This window comes from Melanerpes formicivorus, unplaced genomic scaffold (genome assembly GCF_026170545.1).
Source record: "Melanerpes formicivorus ecotype bairdi unplaced genomic scaffold, bMelFor1.0.p_v2 SCAF_1, whole genome shotgun sequence".
In the NCBI taxonomy this organism is placed as follows: domain Eukaryota; kingdom Metazoa; phylum Chordata; class Aves; order Piciformes; family Picidae; genus Melanerpes; species Melanerpes formicivorus.
The window spans coordinates 30200046-30217807 of record NW_027142353.1 but is presented as its reverse complement, the minus strand read 5'-3'; the positions used below and the strand labels follow the sequence as shown (position 1 = coordinate 30217807).

The following is a 17762-nucleotide window of genomic DNA, read 5'->3' as shown; positions in this document are numbered from 1 at the left end:
ATTAAAGTGTGTTTTTTTTTAATAAAGCCAAGTGTTCTGTTTTTTTGTTTCCTGGAAATCTGATTGTCCAGTACTGAAGTATGCTGATTAGTTAGGCGTGGAGGAAAAATAAACTGCCCTTATCTGCAACCCACAGAGAGCCTGCGTGGGAGAGGCTGATAGGGAGTTACAGCTGTATCAAGGGAAAGAGAAGTAGGAATGGAGGGTCGTAAGGAGGGAAGCAAGATGAAGATGGTGACCCGGAGGCAGAAGGATGAACTGTGAGGCTTGCTCCATTTGCAACAAGAATTGCTGTATCCTGGAGGTGACAACAGCAGAAAACGTGCAGCTCAAAGCATATTAAATAGTGTGATGTCTATGACCCCCATTTTTCTTCTTGTTTTACTCTTGAGAAAGGTTGCCTCTGCCATGATATGCAATGTTTGATGTCTGACTTCTATGCCACATTTCTGCAAACTCGGGCCATAGTCTGCCCCACAGCAGCAGTATCCAGACACTCCTATGAGAGTGCATACAGCACTGTTTCAGCTCCTATGCTACAAAGCTGCTTGGAGGGGAGAAGAAGGAAATGCTTTGTATGCTGAGAAAAACCTGTTGCAGTGAGAAGGAAATTCAATACTCTCGATGTAGCCTGGCAGCTGATTTCCCTGCAGGGGCACCTCTTCTGTCCCCAGAGCTGTTTCATCTCTCCTTCTGCACTGAGCTTGTAAACACAACCCTGCTGCCTCTGCTGTGTTGTGGTGGGAAGCCAGTAATCACAAAATCAGAGGGTGGGCTTCACTTCCTGTGTGAGCAGCACTTGAGGGTAAAGGATTAGCACAGTCTCACCAAGGATTATGTGAGAGCACAACTTGCTTACATACAGGAGGAACAGCCAGGCATGCAGACAGGCCTCACACCTGAACTACTGCCTGGTCATAGTGCTGCCATGATGCATCCTAAAAGCTTTTTGCTTCTTCATTCCAATACTTTAACATAGGTGTCCCATTTGCCTCCAAACAAAAGCTTTCTAAACGTGTTTCCTTTATTTTGGCTATCTGGTTGGGTTTTGTGACCAAATGGGCTACAGACATGCCAGGAGTTCTGGGTCTCCATGCATCCATCTGGAGAGGCAGGAGGACTGGAGTGAAACTGTAGATTTGAGGCATTACTTAGACATTTTTCTGGACTGCAGACTATAAAACTGATGGAAACAAAGTCGATTTCGAGAAGTGGATCGCTTCGACACCCGAGAGCGCCGGCGAAGGAGCCGGCAGCGCTGGCCCACCCCAACGTGGGCCTTGCGCCGAGCAGAGCCGCCTGTTCCTCCCTCCTCCAGCCGGAAGGGAGCGCCACTGCGCGTAGACGCTGCCTGTCGGGCTACGCAACAGCCGCTCTTCGCGTGCCGGCGCGAGGCAGGCTGGGACGACGGCGGGGGGCGGGGCAAGTGCAGGCGCGTGCGCGGTGCGTGGCGCGCGGCGGGGCGGGCGGTGGGGGCGTTGTTACCATATGCACGGGGCTGCGCGCGGGCGGCCGGGCAACACTGAGGTGTGGGACAAGTGCTGGGGCCGCCGCTATGGGCAAGAAGCAGAAGAACAAGAGCGAGGACAGGTAGGGTGTCAGCCACCCTCTCTCCGCGCCGCCCTTCTCGTGCTGCTCTGACAGTAGCCGCATCAGCGGCTGCGAGCGTCGGTGCCGCGGCGCTGAGTCAGGCCTTGCTGGGGCTCTTGGCCTCGTCGGAAGCGGCTGCCAGGCGAGGCTGGCCAGGCCAGGCGTGGCGGCCGTTGGCCTGGCGGTGTCGGCGTGGAAGGCCCGGTCGTGCCCCTCGTCTTAGAGAGGCGGCACCGGTTAGGTGTGCAGGCCTAGCCGGCGCCGGAGACTGGCTGTCCCGCGGACGGCACTGTGGAGCGGGTGGCCGGCGACCACTGAGGCTAGCGTCGGCCGGAGAAACTTAGCTGTTGGTGCTGGAGCGGCTGCGTTGTCGCTGTCCTTGCGCTTCTTTTTGTGAGCCTCGCTTTGCTTCTCAGGGAGTTTGTTCGAGAGAAGGCAGTGTTAGATGCCCGCTGGTTGTGAGTGCAGATCTGGATTGTCAGCTAAAAATCGCTGAGTGGTTCATTTGCAGTGCCTATAGTGATTATTGGTTTATTTATTGGGTTTCTTTTGGTTTTGGTTTGTTGTATCTTTTTTTAATGGGAAACAATGATCGTGCTATAATTTAGTGATTTATGCATGTTTAATGAATACAGATATGACTTATTTTAGTGATTGGTGGCTAAGAGGATCACTTCTACAATTGTGTGTGTATCATCTTGATACTACACCATCTGTGTGTGTTAGAGAGTCTTATAATGGCAACTATATTAACCATATGGAAGACTGGATAACGTATATGTATGCTAGCAGGAGAGGACATATTTTTACTTGTCATTATAAAACAATGAATAAAAGGTACAATCAACACGGGGAGTGGTTTTAGTTCTTATTTTTTTTATGAAAAAAGAAAACTGACATCTTAAAATATGTACCAACTAGAAATGGTAACTCTCTTTCCTTACCTAGTCTGCTCATATTGTATATCCTTCCTGAGTCATTGTTTCTTTTATAGTACTACTTATGACAGCTGTTTGACAAAATATTATTTCTTCTCTAAGCATATCTTACTACCTAGATGAGTATTGCATTAAGATGTTGATGTTAATGACTTCAAGTTGTTACCCTTCGCCATGTTAGGCTATAAACTTAGTTTCTCTGGTCCTGTCTGGGAGGTATCTGGTCCTGCTAGTGAGGTACCTTTCTCATCTGATTTTTTTTTCTTGACACCTTTTGCCATACCATGTATATGTCTGTTGTTACTAGCTTGTTTCACAGGCTGTATTTCACAGGTATATCTTTGGAGCAGCTCTGCTGATGAGTCAAGTGTGATTTGAGAAAGAAGAGGGAAGAATTGGATCTTTATGCTTGAAAGAATAGAAGGCCTAGTGCTCTTCTTTGTACCTGGTGTGGTAGGTGCCAGGATCGTGCAGAAACCTTCAGATACTGAAGCACTGCTGCTTCAGGCCCTTCCAGTGACAGTGGCTGGTATGCAGGAGCCTGTTTTAGAGTCTTGGTGCCTTCTGGATACCTTGTTCCATTTATATCTCTGCATGTCTGTAAATCACTGAGCATGGGCCTCTCTTGGGCACTATGCACAAAATCTCATTTGTTTAGAAATGGTAAGCACACTTTAAAAGAAAAGCCAAGGATTTGCTGTTAGAGTAATTGAAATCTTAAGAGACTAACAATAATTAATTCAGATCTAATTGTTTAAAAAAAAAAGGAAAGAACAATGATGCAGTTGAAGTAGTTATTCTCACTGTCTTGCTGCTGTTCAGTGTCCTAAGGTCAGTGGTTTCATCCTGGTGCTGGTGAGATGTTACAGCAAGATGTTACCATCAGATGTCCTTCACAAGGAGCAATATGATCACTTGAACTGATGGATTCATCTTCCTCGTGCAGGGATCCACTCAAGATCATTTTTATGTATTTGCAAATGTGCTTATGTGCCTTTGCTCTTCATGGGTCTGCAGCTCTGCGTTGCATCCAGATATGTAAAAGGCACTATATAGTGTTACCTTAAAACCAGTTCTGTTCAAGTCTGCATTTCTCTTAACCAACTGCTGGTGGGTTTTGGGGTGTCCAGTGCCAAGTTCTGTACAAGCTGTATCTCTTTATCCCATGCCTGTGATCCCCTCTACTGCATGCTGTGTCTCTACTTCTCAAGGTCTCTGCTACTGTACCAGGCATGTGTTTCTCTGCACTGTGTTATTATTGTGGAATTGTGAATCTCTCATTTTGTACAGAATAACTGCTTGTTACTGCTGTCTGTAAGAAACTATTCTTGCAGCATGCCTGGGTAAACAAAAGGCATAGGGACCTGGTCAGTTAGAGGAATTGCTGTCACAGCTAAATCAAGTGACAGTTGCAGGCAGGTCAAGAAAAGTTCAGCCAAAGTAAGCCTGACAGGCTTTATTCCTAAGGCTTTGCAAATGCGGTACAGAGCAGCTAGCAGTGGTAATGCCATGTTACAGGACTACATAGGTGTATGGTAATGGGAGGGATGATGAAGGAGAAGTGCCCAAACAGTATCTCTTTGAGAAGAAGGACAGAATTGTTAGACTGAGTGTATTTTTTAGCAGGGAATTTGAGGGGATGGACCTGGAAGGCCAGTGATGTTTTGGGATAGGCTCTATTTGCAGCGGTACTGTCATGATCTGATGATGGTTCTAGCTGGCAGCCCTGTGAATGTCAGGTTCCCTTGAGGGAGAGGCTTCGTCAGTTATTTACATCTGTAGCTTGAAGTTGGTCTTCAACATCCCCCATTGTTCTCCCTTCCATTCCAGTAGAGTAAGAGAATGGCACTGTCAAATCAAAGGCTTCCAGCTGGCTTTGACTCTTCCATCTTCAATTCTGATCTTGCTTGTTGCTCTTTCCTTTCCTCTCTGCTTCCCCAACAGCTATGTTATAGTTGCAGTCCCTTACGTTGCTTTTGGCTACAACTCCCAAAGCATGTGGTAGCTCACAGGCATAACTTGCAGTGCAGAGGAAGCATGTGGGAAGATGCAGGTGATATGTTTTTGTTGGGAATATTTGTTCAAGAATTGATATGATAGGAAAGAGATTTTTCTGCTTGTCTTCTGACATATTGAGACAAGCTATGGAAGGTAGACATCATCTTTACTCTGCTTTTCTCCCCTCATCCCTATAGCTTTGACTTCTGTTGTGTAGTTTCCTTCTTCCTTGTTTCTGCTGCCTATGGTAGAGGTGATTTAACCCTAGTGAGCAACTAAGCACCAGGCAGCTGCTCTCTCATTCCTTCCTGCTCCTAGTGGGATGGGGAGGAGAATTGGGGGGGCGGAAGTAAAACTTGTGAGCTGAAGTAAGAAGAGTTCAATAATTAAAATATAATAATTGTAATGAAAAGGAATGTAACATACATAGGGAGAAATAAAAACTCAAGAAAACAAAAGTGACGCACAATACAGTTGCTCACCTCCTGCCTATCAATACCTGAGCAGTGATCCATGCCTCCTGGCCAACTTCCCCCAGTTTATACACTAAGCATGACATACTATGGCACAGTATATCCTTTTGGGTAGTTCAGGTCAATTGTCCTGGCCATGCTCTGTCCCAGCCTCTTGTTCACCTCCTTAGTAATAAAGAATGTGAAACAGGAAAAAATCCTTTACTGGGTATAAGTGCTACTTAGTAACAACCAAAACATCAGTATATTATCAACCTTACTCTCACACTAAATCCAAAACACAGCTACTAGTAAGAAAATCAACTCTATCCCAACCAAAACCCAGACAAGGCTGTGGTGATGGATATTGGTGTATGCCTGGAAGTGTGCTGGTGAATGAGAGTGAGGATGAATTTTGTCATGGGAACAGGATATAAGCAAATAGCAACAAGACCCTGAATGAGATGATTGCTATGATAAACAGAGAAAGAATAGAAATGCAGGACTGTTGTCTGTTAGAAATACATATCAATACCTGAACAGGCTGAATATCAATCATATCAATTGAGAACAGGCTGAATGTACAGAGGGTTGTGATCAGTGGTGCAGGGTCTAGTTGGAGGCCTGTAGCTAGTGATGTGCCCCAGGGGTCAGCAGTGGATCCAGTCTTGTACAATATCTTCAGTGACCTGGATGAAGAGATGTAGCATGCTCTCAGCAAGTTTGCTGATGATACAAAACTGGGAGGAGTGGCTGACACAGAAGCCTGTGATGCCATTGAGAATGACCTGAATAGGCTGTAGAGCTGGGCAGAGAGGAACTTCATGAAGTTCAACAAAGGCAAGTGTAGAATCCTGCACCTTCTCTGGAGACTTTCAAAACTTGCTGGGACATGTTCTTGTGCAGCCTGTTCTAGGTGTACTTGTGTTAGCAGGGAAGTTGGACTAGAAGATCTCCAGAGATCACTTCCAACCCCTACTGTTCTGTTATTATGTGAATAATACACCTGCAAATCTGTTTCTACTGCACCAGTGCCTCTGTTGTGCTCGTCTGCACCCCTATCACTTGGTCACTGTGCATCTGTCAATGAAGAATGTATTTATTTAGAATGGTCACTGTAGCTTAAACACAACAGGATGTTACAGAACTGCTTTTTAAAGTGGAAAGTGTCTTGGGTCATACATAGTTCCTAAGCCATAGGAAATTGCTTTAATTATTTCTTCTTTGGAATTTTTATGGTTGTGTTGATCACTCCTTTTCAGATGAAACTACATAGCAGATCTTTCAATAAAAATATGAGGGATCTGAATTTTCAGACTTTCCTAACAGAAGTGTAGGTATTCTCACGCATAGTCTAGTTCGTCCTGGGGGTGATTTGTTTTGGATAGAGCTGTAATGGTGGAAGGTATGCCAAGGTTCTTGCCTCTTGTCCTTGTGAATTTAGGATCTTTTATTTTTTCAAATGTGTGAGAGGAAACGCTGTTCTTAACTAGAGCTCAAACCTCAAACTGCCGCTGTAGATGTCTGAATAAGCATGCTATGCACTATATGTTACAAATTATTTCCTACTCGGAGTATGGATATTTCTCCCTTGATGATCTTAGCTCTTTGCATGTTTTTCCTCTTCTCCCAGTTTTAAGTCATCTTTTCCTTTTCTTAACAGTTTTCCTTAGCTTCCAGTAGGTAGTCTTTAGGTGTATTTATTCTTATGCCCTTTAACTTTGTGAACTGTAGCTTAGGCATACCACTCTGATCCTTCATGCATATTGCTTTAGAAGTTACTGGTGCCAGCTGTGATTCTGCAGCCAAGAGTGGACACTGCTGCTGAAATAAGACTTACATTGCTGTTGCTGATGCTATATATTGCTTTCTCTTCTGCAAGTTAAATTGCTAGCATTGTCTACCAGTGGTTCTATTTGGTGGTTGTGGGTTGTGTTTGTTTGTTTTTTTTTTTTATTTATTTGTGTGTTAAGTAAAATGTTCTTAATATTGTGTGTAGGAAAGGTCTGTGAAGGCTGCATCAAGGAGAACAACTGATCATGGAAATCATTATTTTGCAAATTGTCTGGAAGATGCCAGAATTTTGTATTGCAGAATGGATTAAATTAACACCAAATAATGTCTCCATTACAGAAACTTCTTGGACTGTTCTATTCAAATGTATAATTCTTTTCCCCCCAAACTTATATTAAGTGCCTTTTTTTTTTTTTTCAAGCAAAGTGTCTTTGTAAAAGACTAAAGATCTTCAAATAATTGTGGTAATGGCAACATAAACAAAAAAGCACTGCAGTATACGAGGTTGGTTGTTAGAAGCAGCTTTTATATTTGAAATCTTGATTCTCTTCATCTGTTAGCATCTTAAAAGCATCTAAACCTTACATATAACTGCTGTTCATGAAAAGTATGATAATAGTGCATTGCAATTCAGCAGGAATTGCAGAAACTGTTCTTTCAGTTCTCTGAAGATCTCTAGAAAGCCTCACTCAGAATAGAGGTTCATAATATGCAGCTCAACAAGCTGACATACCTTTGCTAGTTTTAACTATTTCTGTGGTCATGTTTTTCTGACTCTGGACTTGCGCATCACTCTATATTCTGTGTTTAAGTAACTTTTAATGTTTGTGTAATATTCCTTACCCTCTTCCCTCTGACTCTGTCCACAGAAATAACGGAAGAAATAATTCTTCTGTACAGACATTATGTGCACATGTAATTAATTCAATCATTAAGTTTGGCTTGCTAAAAAAGTACAGTGCAGTCTGATGGATGTTTTGGTCTGAAAGCAGCTGGTGTCTTGCAGAAGATGTGTGTTTTGATGATCCTAGTGTTTGCAGCACTGGTGACTTGTTCTTCCCATTTGTCAGTTTTTTCTTTTATAATAGTGTACTGGAGATTTTCAACATTATTCTGCTATCTTAACACTGAAATATGTTCAGATACATGCTCTAAGGTGAAGTATTGGTTTTAGTTATATTTCATGTAGATAGGCATCCTTTGCTCTTCATTAAGGACAATCTGAAGTGAATTTTATCAAGTGTTCTAAATTACCTTTTTGCCACATAGCTTGATTTCATACAGTGGGAGATACATATGATATGGAAATTTTGAAACACTGGACTTGAAGATAATTTTTATCATCTTTGTGCTTTTTCTAAACAAACCAACCCCAAAGAACTAGTTCAGGGAAAACCAAATACTAGATCTTTACTGTCATATTCTATGCTTTTAGTCATCTTGTCTTAGGTTATTCTTTCTCTTGGGAAGGAGTAACTCCATGCACCACTACAGGCTAGGGCTTGACCTGCTGGGAAGCAGCTCTATGGAGAAAGGCCTGGGAGTGCTGATGAGCAAGTACACCAGGAGCTGGTAATGCGCCTTCATGGCTAAGGTGGTGAAGAAAGAAAAGTGTGGCCAGCAGCTTGAGAGGAAGTTCTCTTTCTCTTCTACTTTGCCCTGGTGAGGCCACATCTGGAACACTGTGTCCGGTTCTGGGCTTCTCTGCTCAAGAGGAATAGGAAACTCCTGGACATGGTCCAATGCAGTGCCACAGAAATGATTAAGGGACTGGGGCATCTCTTAGGAGGAGAGGCTGAGAGACCTTGGCCTGTTTAGCCTGGAGAAGAGATGTCTGAGAAGGGATCTTGTAGGTGCATTTAAGTATCTAAAGGGTGGAGGTCACAGAATGGTAGGGGCTGGAAGGTACTCGAGCAGGGTCACCTAAAGCAGAAGACATAGGAACTCACCCAGGGGCTCGTCTCTTTTCAGTGATGGCCAGTGACAAGACAAGAGACAGTGGTTACAAACTAGAATACAAGAGGTTTCACTTGAATTTAAGAAGAAACTTCTTTGAGGGTGACAGAGCACTAGATGAGGCTGCCCAGAGGTTGTTTTCACATTCTTAGATAGGTAAGACTGAGAAAAAGGCCGTAGTCCTCTAGGGAAGTAATAGTAAAGACCTGTCTAAAAGTATTAGTTTTACTTAGTCTAAAACTGTTGCAAAACCAAACACAGGGAAACAGATGGTTCAGCTTCTTTTCAGTCTTCTTGAAGTTCAAGAGCTTGCTATTTATTTATTTATGATTAAGCCAGAGAATATTACTTAATGACAATGATGGTCCTTTGAAGCTGGTTATAATTACAGACCTGGTGTCATGTAAATGATGAAATAGCTCCAAAGTTGACTCAGCAAAAATGAGTCTTCTGATTATGCAGGAATGTGGACAGTGAGTTCACAGTACTTATGCAATTTTCTTGCTGTGTTGACTAACAGACTCTCCTGCCCCATGCACATGAATGTGGTGTTTGTTGTGTGTTGTGGGGTTTTTCTGTTTTGTTTTTAATTCAGCCTGTCTTTCATTGTATGGCATTTTGAGGCATTTGAGCTTCAACTTCACAGGGACAGCTTAAAAGCAATCCTAACTAAATACTTTTTTAGCTTGTTAGCAGCAGTATGATAAAGGCAAGCTTTAATAATCATATTTATGTCAGCGCAGTGGATCAAAAGGTACTTGTGGTCTTTGAGTCTGCATGTACCCTTTAGTTTCAGCAGGACAGTGTTATGCTGTTGACTTTGCAAAGCTGGATGTTGGATTTCTAGTAATTAAGAGCTTGTACTCAAATTATTCCATTTAATTTCTGTAGTCCCATTTAACTACTTCCAGTAGAGTCAAGTTGATATAGATGGGGACAACTCAGCTCCTTCGTATACTGCTGATTAATCCCGTAGCTCCAAGCTTTTAGTTCATGTGTGGATGAATAGTTTATTTTTGCTCTTTATCGTACTGTTGCCTATTCAGGATGTCATCTCTGCCACATGTAGATGACATGAAGCCTGTTTAGAATTAAGTTTTGCCCTGTGTTTGGGGATACATATATTGTAGGTACTGTAGTTAATGTACTCAAAGTCATAATTGTGTATGATCATTGGAAAGAGCAGGAGGAGAACATGAATGTTTGTTGGTCATCATGCTAATATAATATGCTTGATTTTGGAGAGTATGTGTGAAATGCTGTTGGTGTCAGTTGGTTTGCTAGAGAAAGCCACCTGTATGGGACGTTGGAGGAGCTTGTTTGGCAAGGAAGAGCAGTTAGGCGTTTCAACTGCAGAAATTCACTGACCAAAGAAAATTGCCAAAAGTCTTTTGGCTCTTATTTTGGTAGCTGTAATCCTGTCTTCCCTGCACTTGTCTGTTTTCTGGGACAATACTCAGGAAGCCTTTCAAGTTTCTGTGCCTAGATTTCTCTTACACAGATTGTATTGCATGCAGTATCTGTCCTTAGTGCGGCAGCTTTGCACTGAAAATCCCTAGTAATCAGTATATTAACTATGTTGGTACTTGCAGTCTTTTTTCCCTTTTTTTTTTTTTTTTTCTTTTAAGCTTCCATGGAAGAAAGAAGTGATAGATCATCAAAATGAAAATAGTTGTTAGCAAGCTTTAATGTTTTTTATCTTACTTCAGAACCGTAAGTTTTAATCTTGAGTTGGGGCATGACAACTTCTGTTCTGGTGAGATGTGCACTAATACCTGTAATAATCTTACCTGCAAAAGAAAAGATAAAACTTTGGACTTCAAAAATGCATCTCTAATTGTGCACAAGTGTTAGAAACTATGAAACTTTACAATGGAATTATTTGTAAGCCAAATGGCAATGCATGCTCTTAAAAGACTAAGCCAAACCTTATGTGGAAACCAAGACTGACATGAGTATGAACATCTGTAAGTCGGAGCTTGTGCTAGGGTGAACTGTGGTCTCATGATGGCTTCCACAAGGATTGTCTAGGTTTTGGCTGTTGCAGGCCATTGCATCAGAAAAAGAACTTGCTCAAAACCTGTGCTCAGTTCTCATGTCTTGAAGAACACCACCTCCTACTCATAAAAAAAACCAAACAAATAAACCCCAACATTTTAAGGTATATTCTATTTTAGTGAGCGTGGGTTTGGTATGGTTTGGTTTGGTTTTGTGTGGGGTTATTTTGTTTGGTTGGGTTTGGGTTTTTGGTTTTTTGTTTTTTTTTTTTTTTTCTTCCCCCTCCCCTTTTTTTTCCTTTTTTTCTCCCTAACAGATGCTATGTAATAGCTGATGGTTTTGATGGCTGGTATTATTTTTATTATTTCCACGCCCCCCGACTTTCTAGTCTTAAATATTGTTTCCTTGATGAGGTGTTTTTTCCTTTTTTTTTTTCCCTGCATACTGTGCATTTATCAGACATGAGGTTTTTCAACTTTCTGACTCAATAGCTTGCAACTGTGGGGGATGTTATAAGTAGGAGACCTCCTGGCCATCTTTCTACATCTGACTGAACAGTGGTAGGTGGCAGCTCTTAATTTATTTTCTAATTCTGCTTTAATCATACTGAAAACATTTGATACCTTTTCTTAGAAGACAATTTGGGATTGTAGCTTTATTTGTCACTGTTTTTACTTGACATGTAGCACAGTGCCTTAGGTTGTGTGTCGCTTTCTGTTACTAGTTGGATATTATGTTTTGATTGCATGACACATGTTAAATTTCCTTTGCTGTCCATACTTCCTTTAAATCTCCAAACACTTTTTTGGGGCGATCTGGATATGTTTGATCCTGGTTTGGTACAGAGCGGCATGCTCGCCCAGCATTTAACTAGTGACCCAGTTGAATATTCGGGAATCTGCCTGTAAGTGACTTTCCCTGTGTAATGCAAGTTTTCAATGTTCTATGCAGACAACTTGTACTGGAACTCTTCTGGACAACAAATGATTTCTTAATGCCTTTTCTAGGGCAGTAAGGCAAATATTTTTCTATATAAAGTGTGTGATTGTTCCCATATGCTACTTTTATAATGCTTTGGAATATTTTCATGTCTTATATTGCTGTAATCCTGCTTACATGCAAAAGACAGTGAAATTGAGTAGGAGAAATGTAGAACTTTTTTTTTTTAAATCAGTTATTTAATTCTAAAGAAAAAGAATTTTGATTGGTATCTGAAGGTTTTTTTACTCATTATTGCTATCTTCTTTAGTTAGCTTGTCTGCTTCGGCTGCCTAGTTTTGCCGTTTTAGGCACAGACTTAATATTAAGGATCCTTTGTGAAGGAATGTTGCAGCCAGTTAATGTTTTGAACATTGCTTGCTTGGGTTTGAGTGAAGTACACACACCTAACTCTTGCTCTAATTTATTGCACTGAAATGCTGTTTTAGCAATATCAGAACTCTTTTCATATCTGGTGGCAAAGGTATGTAAATAAGAAAAGGTGACTGAGGCTTCGCTTCTGAAATGGAGACAAAAAAATTAATTGGGGAAATAATTTGAGGTCAGAATTGAAAACCATTTGAGCATTCTGGTTCTTTCAGGTTCCTGTATCAGGCACTCTTGGGATTAAGACCTTTGTAACGGGCAAATAGAGGGGCAAGAGAGGCTGTGTGAAGACCTTTTTGGAGGACTTGGAGGAGCAGGTTCCTGCAAGAGTGTTTGGGTTTCAGAATTGTGTTTGAGTACTGCTTAAAAATGTTTACAGGGAAGAGTTCCTGGGTGTATATTCCAATGCCATAGTAAAGATGCTTTCCTGTTATGTCTTTGCGTGCAATGGGTTACTTACAAGCATTCCCCTGGAAGAAGGGGTAGGCACCTTCTCAATCTTCTATTCAATTTTATTATAAAATCCTGAGGCAATATTACTAGCTTTAAAACATAAGGAAATTCAAGGTCACAATGGAAATAAATTCTTAGTAATGGAAGCCAATATTTTAATTCCTTGGCTTTCTAAGGATACTCTTACTTTACAATCTTGAGAAGAATTATTACTCTATGTATCACACCCTTAATGTTACTTTTTGCTTTATCAAGGTTCAAATGTTTGAAGCCTACTGTGTCACTTAGTAAATGGAAATGTTGTGGAAAGTATAGACTTCTCAAACTGTTGACTATTAAGCAGTGGAAGCCAAGGTTGGAAAGACTTTTGTGCTATGTTTATGCCACTATTGTGACAGCTGAACAGTCTTCGTTATTACTCCTAAACAGTTCTTGCTGGTGGGTGTTAAAGCTTAATGTCTCTGAATTAGGTTTTTCAGTGTTTTATTTGAGAGAGCTTTTTCCCCCCCCCATAGAAGGTTTTAGTTTTTTTTTTCTTCAAGGCTCAGTTGAAGTGTGTTGATATGAAAATAGTCCCACTTCCTCTTAAAGCCTGTATCCTGAAAACTAAAGGTACTATAAGCAGCATCTTAGCTAGTAGTATAAAAGCCATTTGGTTTTGTGGTTGGTCATAACTTTCTGCAAAATTACTATGTGAAAAGTCAACCTGGAGAATATAAAATGTAAAATATAATCTGTTTCAAGGCTTGGCACGTCAATATCTGTTCAGCCATTCAGTTAAGATTCTGTAGTAGTGGGAGCAGTACAACCATGAACAAAGTAGTAGTGGAGCTTATATTTTGGTGTCTCCAAGCTATTTCAAGCTTGGATTTGCCTCAGTCTTCCTTATTAACTTCTAGATTAGAAGAGGGTAGGCAAGTATGTTTAATAAATGTTCTGCACTTAATGCAAAAAGAAACGTGAGGGCTGTCGAGGGTTTGAGAGGAAGGCCCAGCCTTCTCCCCCCCACAAAGTGAAGGAAAAAAAAATAACCACAGCTAGCCACAGCCGGAGGAGCAAAAGGAATGCTATATTTTACAAGCAGTTTTAGGGAATGCAGGCTATATATACACAGCTTACAGTATTTACAATGTATACACAGAAATATACAGCAAAGTAATACAGGAACTAAATTCCTCCCCCCCCCCTTTCTGGAGGAGGGTTCCCCCTCCCTGTACCCCCTTCTCTCCCCTTTTTCCCCAAAGAGGGTTAGAAAGAGAGAAAAAGAGCAATTGTTAATAGAAGCAGTTATAAATTAGTAGGCCACGCTTATCTGTCCAAGGTCAGTCTGGCAATGAACCTAGAAGCAGACGAGCTGCAAAGAGGGAGGAGGGAAGACTGAAGTGAAGAAAAGCTCAGCGACACTCAAAACTTAAAGTTGCATTCTACCAGTCTACCAATGAAATTTGTTTAGACCTGTCTTTTGTTTACAAAACTTTCAGCCACAGTGTCCCTTTCTTAAAGGCGCTGCCTCAAACGGTCGCAAGGGCCCATGTGTGGGCCTAGCTGTAATACAGTTAACCTGATATTAGGGCTTTTAAATGAGGTGCAGATTTAATTATTGAGATTTTTATTTTGGCTACCTATACTAACCCTGGTTAACTGTCAGTGAGACTGCTTATTAAAACAGCTGTTAAAATTGCTGGAACAATAAGTCAGCTGTTCTTAGGGTGAAAATGGCCAAAAGTTTATTCTTTCCTCTTGGGGGAGGTGGGGATTAGTTTATAAATCTTGCATTAACTAGTTTAGAGTTGTGTTTCTTTGAGAAATTATCATGTCAGTGCGTAAGAAGTACTACCAGGTATATTCAAGGTGTGTTTTTTCTTCTCTTAATCAGAAGCTTCTCTGGTAATAAAGATGCTTGTTCAGCTGAGTGCTGCATTGTGCTGCTTTTTATTCAGTTCGTGTAGGAAAAGAGATCATAAAAATACAAATAATCAGCTTTGTCCTTTAAATAAAGGAAGTGCATTGTTGCTTCTTTGTGCTGTTGTCACACCTAGGCAATGTTTGGTGACTTGCTTATGCCAAATATTTGGGCTAAAACATAGTTGTGAATATCAGCATTCACTTCAACTTGTAAAGTTATTCTTTTGGCTCTCTCCTTTTACAAAGGGGAAGTACAACTTAAGACAATGAATTTCAGAGTATTTAGAGGAACGAGTACTTGATTATTAACATTCAACTTCTGGGTTTATAAAATGGCAAGGCTGAAGTTCAGTTAGTTCAGAACTGGGTGGTATCTTGGAGGTCCTGAATTTGGAAGAAATTAATTTCTCTTACTTTATGGATATAGGTTCAGGTATTTGATGGGTCAGCTTTTGTCTAGCTGATTTGACTTAAGTGGGTATTAATAACTCAGAATGAAGTTGTGAAACAGTTTTCTGCCCATGTATCTAAGAGGGAGTTAGGTGAGAAATAAGTAGCATAGTTATTAAATAGATTTCAAAACTGCAAGCTGTGATAAAAATAGCATCCTAATAGACCAATTTTGATCTGAGTACTGAAGTTGTAAGCGTGAAGTAGGGATTAGGTAATACACCTTTCTCGCAGTTGTAATGTGAGTGTCATTAGGTGGAAAAACTTCTCGTGCTACAAGTCAAGGGTAAAAAAATGCATCTATTAATAAAGGACAGGAAAAAAGACACTTCTGCTTAGTTGCAAATGAGAGGTTATTTATAGCAAGAAAAAGTACTTCTGAAAGAGAAACTTTATGTGTAATAAAATCTGCTGAGGAAAGATGCATGTTTCAGATGCCTAGTGAAACTTCATCAAACATTGGAATAGACTTCCCAGGGAAGTATTTGAATCACCATCCTTGGAGGTGTTTAAAAGAAAAATAGTAGTTCTGAGGGACATAGTTTAGCACCAGATTTGATAGAGTTAGAAAATGGTTGGACTCAATGATCTTCAAGGTCTTCTGCAACCAAAATGGTTGCATGATTCTGTGATCCTTTTGGATTGCTTTAGGCCTGGGGGAGTTAATGCTAAGACAAGTGGTGGAAATGATTGCTTGCCAGCTGTGTTGATGTATTTTATGATGTGCTCTAGAGTCTGGCTCACTTCTGAACTGTGTTCCTCCGTGTGACTTCTTTCTCAAAAGATAAGAATAAAACTTGAAGTTTGATGGCAAAGTGTTGTCAACTGTTATCACAGGTTGGAAGCTGTGAAAAACTTTTACTTTTTTTCTGAAATAAAATCCAGTAACTTTTGTGCTTGCTGAAGGATGTTTGAAGGAGCAGGCTCTGAATAGAATTTCCAAGATTTCTTCTATTTGTGCTTAATTTTTACACTTTCATCATGGGGGCAGCTCCTTCTATCCATGACAACTGCTGTGAGTTGACTTGTCTTTTGAGGGAGCAAAATGAAACAGTCTAGTTACATCTTCCAGTGAGTTTTATCAAGTCTCTCCTCTAAACTTTTTAAGTCAGTGTTGCAAGATCTGAATGTGTTTTTATGTTCCATCTCTGTTCAATCAGGCAACAGATATGAAAGTTTTTCCTCTTTGCCCTATTGGGTGGAGTAAGTTAATAGTGTATAATGATTTTTTAAATGTGGGGTTTTCCACTGCATTGCTTATGGTTTGTGATTAACATTACATTTTGAAGATTTTGATTTGTTTTATGCAGGTGGCTTCTACTTATGTAAACTCAACATTTGAACTCTTAGTAATCCTGCTTTCCTTTTGCATTTTAGTGCAAAAGATGATATTGATATTGATGCCCTTGCTGCTGAGATAGAAGGTGCAGGTGCTGCAAAGGAGCAAGAGCCTCAGAAATCCAAAGGCAAAAAGAAAAAAGAGAAGAAGAAACAGGATTTTGAGTAAGTTAGTGTTTTTCCTCTGTCTTACTTTATTCCATTATACAAAAATTCAGTTACTTGAGTACCTTAACTTCTTTCTTATTTTAGTGAAGATGATATCCTGAAAGAGCTGGAAGAACTGTCAATAGAAGCACAAGGAGGGAAAATTGACAAGGAACCTTCTACAGGAAAGGTGAACACTGAGAGGGAGGTGGGTTTTTTAAGAGGAAGTGGTTGAAATAAGAGACACTTAGGTCCCAGAAGGGTTCTAATTTTGTGGTGTAGTTTGAGATCTTATGTAAAACATGCAGCTACCATGTATTTTTAAATGCCCTTGATCATATTTTCAATTGTGAAAGATTTTACCAGAAGCCGTGTCTTCATGCTGCTAATTATTCAAAGCCAGTGAGAGTAAATTTTAATTGTGGGCTAAGGTGTAGTACACTCAGCAGGTACAGTTACGGCTTTCAAACTTTGTCTTCAGTAAGATGAGTTTTTCTTGACATTTTGCCATACTACTACTTAGTTTACAATAACAAGTAATTTTTATTTTTTTTTGTGGCTGATTTATTGAATTGTTTAATTTCCAGGTTGAAAATGATAATGAAGATAGCTTATCAAAACAAGATAAAAAAAGGAAAGGAAAGAGTAAAAAAGGCAATCGGGAAAATGACTATGACAGTGAGGAAGTGGAAGATAAAGATAAGAAATCCAAAAAAACTCAGAAAGCAAAACAAGATATGCTTTCTGGCAGTGATGATGATGATAATGAGACACAGCTTAAGAAAAACAAAGGGAAGACTCAGAAGGCAGTGTCTTCAGATGAGAGTGGTGATGAATCAGATGAGGTCTCCCTATCTAGAAAAGAGCAAAAGAAGAACCTAAAACCAAAGTCCACTCCTGCTGCTGAAAGTGGGGATGATGAAGAAGAACCTTCATTCAAAGTAAAAACAGTGGCTCAGAAGAAGGCAGAAAAGAAAGAACGTGAAAGGAAAAAACGTGAGGAAGAAAAAGCAAAACTGAGGAAGCAAAAAGAGAAGGAGGAATTAGAAGGTGGTAAAGAATCTGCAAAGCCAAAAGAAGCTCTAAAAAAAGCTGAAGAGAAGGCGTCTCTCGAAGTCGCAGCCACTGCTGTCCCTGGGGAAAAGGGGGAGACTCATGCAGGAACAGAGGGTTTGTAACATGGTTTCTACAACTACTTTAAACAGTGTAGCTTTTAGAAGAAGGGCAAAGAGTTGGCAGGTGGTGAGAATGATGTGTGTGTTTATTCTGAATTGGAATGCTAGCTAGACTTCTGGTAGCCTTGTCTGCCTATCTGTGTTGACTCACATGTGGCAGGGTTTTTTGGCCTCGAGTTTGTACATGTACATGGGAAAACAAA

The 17762-nt window shown here is 40.6% G+C and overlaps 1 protein-coding gene across 2 annotated transcripts in view; it reads left to right on the top strand.

Annotated features, from left to right (window-relative positions):
- Positions 1-1464: 1464 nt before the first annotated feature.
- EIF5B (eukaryotic translation initiation factor 5B) overlaps positions 1465-17762 on the top strand; it is a 41388-nt gene continuing 25090 nt past the window's right edge. The window contains exons 1-4 of one of the 2 annotated variants that reach the window (XM_068138660.1): positions 1465-1590; positions 16277-16402; positions 16490-16574; positions 16972-17554. In XM_068138660.1, the coding sequence (XP_067994761.1) occupies positions 1556-1590; positions 16277-16402; positions 16490-16574; positions 16972-17554 (829 nt within the window). In that variant the 5' untranslated portion in view covers positions 1465-1555. Of the gene's footprint in view, positions 1591-16276; positions 16403-16489; positions 16593-16971; positions 17555-17762 lie in introns of both variants that reach the window. The other variant, XM_068138650.1, reaches the window with a different exon arrangement.